Genomic DNA, 3,327 nt, shown 5'->3' with positions numbered 1-3,327 from the left:
TGGTTACGAGTTTTTCACCATCACGTATTATCAAACGAATTGGATAAGTTTTCTCACCTACCAACCAAAAGTCTTCATACTGCACGAATCCAGCTTTCTACACGACGACAACCATCAAAGAAGCTTGAACACCTACCTGAAACAAATCCAAGATAATTCAGAAAATAGCGAACAAGAAAACAACGAAGATATAAAATTTTATTCAAAAATAAGCTTGTTTTACAAATTAGAAAGCGTGCAAAGCAATCAAATCTATGACTGCTTTACGGAGGAAAATGTTTTTTATTCTCTTGTTTGGGTTTTTTCGAAAAATCATTTTTTGCTGCGCAGCGTTAACAAAAATATGCTTGTAGCAAGGGATACAGGCATTTTAACTAAATGCGTTGACAAGTACCAAAGACAAGACAGATGGAAGGTGATTTTAAATTCGCAGAAGAGTTTTACACTCGAGTTTTTCTGGCCTATATTTAAAAATGTTATTTCTGTATACTTGTTGGCTTTTTTCATATTTTTGCTGGAGATTATGGTATTTAAAATAAGGAAAACTCTAAAAAATCGGAAGAAAAGAAATGCAATCTCTGTGGGAGAAGAAAGTAGGAATTTAAGCATTCCGAAGTAACTTTGTTTCATGTTGTATAACTAAAAGAATCTAATATACAGGGTGAATCTTAAATAAGTGCAAATATTTTTAGCTAAAAAACATAATATCTTGGTAATAAATGGCAACATAGGTAGCAGATTAAATTTACAAGAAAAAAATTCAGGAAATATCTAATAGTTCACAAAATTTAAGCGCATTTTTTTTGGACTTATTTGAAAAACGGTAAAGAGAAAATATGTTTCTTTTATCGAGATCTACCAGCTCTGAAAACATTTGCATTTATTTAAGACTCACCCTGTATATAAATTGATAGTTTTTGTGTTTTAAAATGTTTAGTAGTTTAGTTTGTTAGGTGTGTTTTGTGAAAGAATTCAATATCTTTATTAAATAAAATCAAATATAAATTAACCATGTAGTATTATTAAACGACTGCCTATACATATATTAATATTTTTTTTCAAACGTCACAAAATTATAAAAGTACGAAAATATATTATTAAACTGACATAGAGCGTCTAATTCAAAGAACGTAACCTTATGTTCTCGATACATAATAACTTACAAGGTAGTAGTTTTAAATATTTTTATATAATTTACAACGCTGGAAATTGTGTAAAAAATTATTTGTGACGTTTGTAACAAAATAACTTGTTCTATTCGGAGTAAAAATTACTTTTTATGCCTTCCCTGTACAAAAAATATCATTTTTACTCCTAGTAAAACAATATTGTGTTTGGGGTTGACCCAAGAGGGCCTAGGGCTTTTGTTTTTTTAAAAATGAAAAACAATTTTAAAAAACACATTTTTTGAATAAAACGTTTATGAGTTTCTCTATCAATAAATATCATAGACTTGGTTATCAAACCGTGTTCCTGTAGATTACTTAAATACCTACAAATTTTCTAAAAAATAAAAATTAACACATTTTTTTAACACAACAAAATAATATTAACTAAAGAAAAATAGAAAATGTCATTTTTACTGCATCACAAGCAAATAAAAATTAATACGTAGCCAAGAGTCATAATTCAGGATTTCTCTGGGGGGTGCCCAGCAGTACCTGGAGGGGGGGCCGGCACCCTGTCTCCCCTGTAGTTACGCCAATGCTTTATTTACAATTTCCTTGCATTATTAACGTATTCAACAGGGTGTTTCAAACATTCACCAAATTATCAACATTTTGTTTTTCTTCGTTCAACAAGACGGTGCACCTCCACAAAAATGTGCATAAATGTACTCTCAAAATGTGCGTAATTATTTAAACAATAACTTTCCCGTTCGGTGGATAAGACGAAGGGGTGCAATTGAGTGGCCTCCCCGGTCACCCGACTTGACTCCTTTAGACTTTTTTCTATGGGGACACATAAAAAGTAAAGTATAGCACTCCACCCGCCTCATTAGAAGACCTGCGAAGACGATATATTGATGTTTGTCGCGAAGTGACCCCGGAAGTTCTTCAGAATGTTCTAGAACGGATTGAAAACAATTTGTTTTACTGTATGGAGGTTGACGGGCAACATTTTCAGCATTTGCTTTAATTCCCAACCTTAACACCATCAGAATTGTATATTTTTACACTAATAGATTAAATTTTTCAATATTCATAATTTTTTGTCAACAGAGTTGAAAAATATAGCAATTTACCCAGTGGTTAACTTTAACCGTGAATAACTTTTGAAGGAGTAGATTTATCGTAAAATTGCAAGGGACTTTTTTTGTAGAGCGTCAAATTCTGTAAAAGAATATATAATTGTCATGGCTGCGAGAGAACAAGATCGAGAGAAAAAAAATATTTGCAAAAAGTGGCAATTTCCCATATAAGTTAAATGGGAAATGAATCGTCTTTGGGGCAAGGTTTATTGTGAATATTAAGGGTTTACAATGGTGTGTTATTTTTTTTAGACAACAGACTAAACATTTAGAGGGCGTAATCAGAGAAATGATCACCTTTGTAAATAATGGACACCATAATATGTATACCTTCAAATGAAAGCTAGTAGTCTTAACTATTTATTAACACAATTTTCTTAAAAAGAAGATCTTGATTACTCAAGATATTTCAATTATTCACTCGATTGATAATACGTAAATGAAAAATTTTCTTCGTCCCACAGAGCACATATAATACACAATTTTCTTTAACAGTTACCTAGTCTCGCGAATCCATTTCCCGTTACTGCCTCTCCAATGGAAATATATTCGCCATTGTTCTTTAAAATGCGCTCGGAGATCATTAGTCATTTTATCGCAACAGTCGTGACTGCAAAACGTTGTCTTATTACAGGCCGTATATCTCGTGGCAGGTAACTGTGCAGCCTTGTCTCTTTCTCTCATACTTGGAAAAAATAAAATGAAGAATCGCAATATGTGTGTGGGTATAGTGCCTTGCAATCAAATGGAATTCATCTAAGAACTTCCAAAGTAAATGGATTTTGACTAGAAGGACTCCATATCATCTTCTTTTTGTTCCATCGGTAATTGAACAGGGGTTCGGAAGTGAACTGGATCAAGTCCTAGAAGATAATTATGGAGAAAATGAAAGATAAAGCTTTTTAATGTTACTGAATTAAAATAAAACAAGCTGGAGAAGAAAAATTGACACAGTGCTTTATTATATTTTAAATTGTATAATTGCAAACTAAAGTAACTCAAAATACAACTGTGGTCATTTTTAAGAATGTTTGTTTACATTTTTTTGGACTTGAACCATTTTATCTCTGAAAATA

At 31.8% G+C, this 3,327-nt stretch overlaps 1 protein-coding gene across 1 annotated transcript in view; it reads left to right on the top strand.

Moving 5' to 3' along the window:
- LOC115883899 (cell surface glycoprotein 1-like) overlaps positions 1-2,680 on the top strand; it is a 22,156-nt gene extending 19,476 nt beyond the window's left edge. The window contains 2 exon segments of the mRNA XM_030902323.1: positions 1-242; positions 2,595-2,680. The exon segment at positions 1-242 is cut by the window's left edge and continues 58 nt beyond it. Of these exon segments, the coding sequence (XP_030758183.1) occupies positions 1-242; positions 2,595-2,680 (328 nt within the window).
- The last annotated feature ends 647 nt before the right edge of the window (positions 2,681-3,327 follow it).

This window comes from Sitophilus oryzae, unplaced genomic scaffold (assembly GCF_002938485.1).
Source record: "Sitophilus oryzae breed Bouriz unplaced genomic scaffold, Soryzae_2.0 scaffold_2006_pilon_pilon, whole genome shotgun sequence".
Lineage (NCBI taxonomy): Eukaryota > Metazoa > Arthropoda > Insecta > Coleoptera > Curculionidae > Sitophilus > Sitophilus oryzae.
This window is presented reverse-complemented; position numbering and strand designations above follow the sequence as displayed.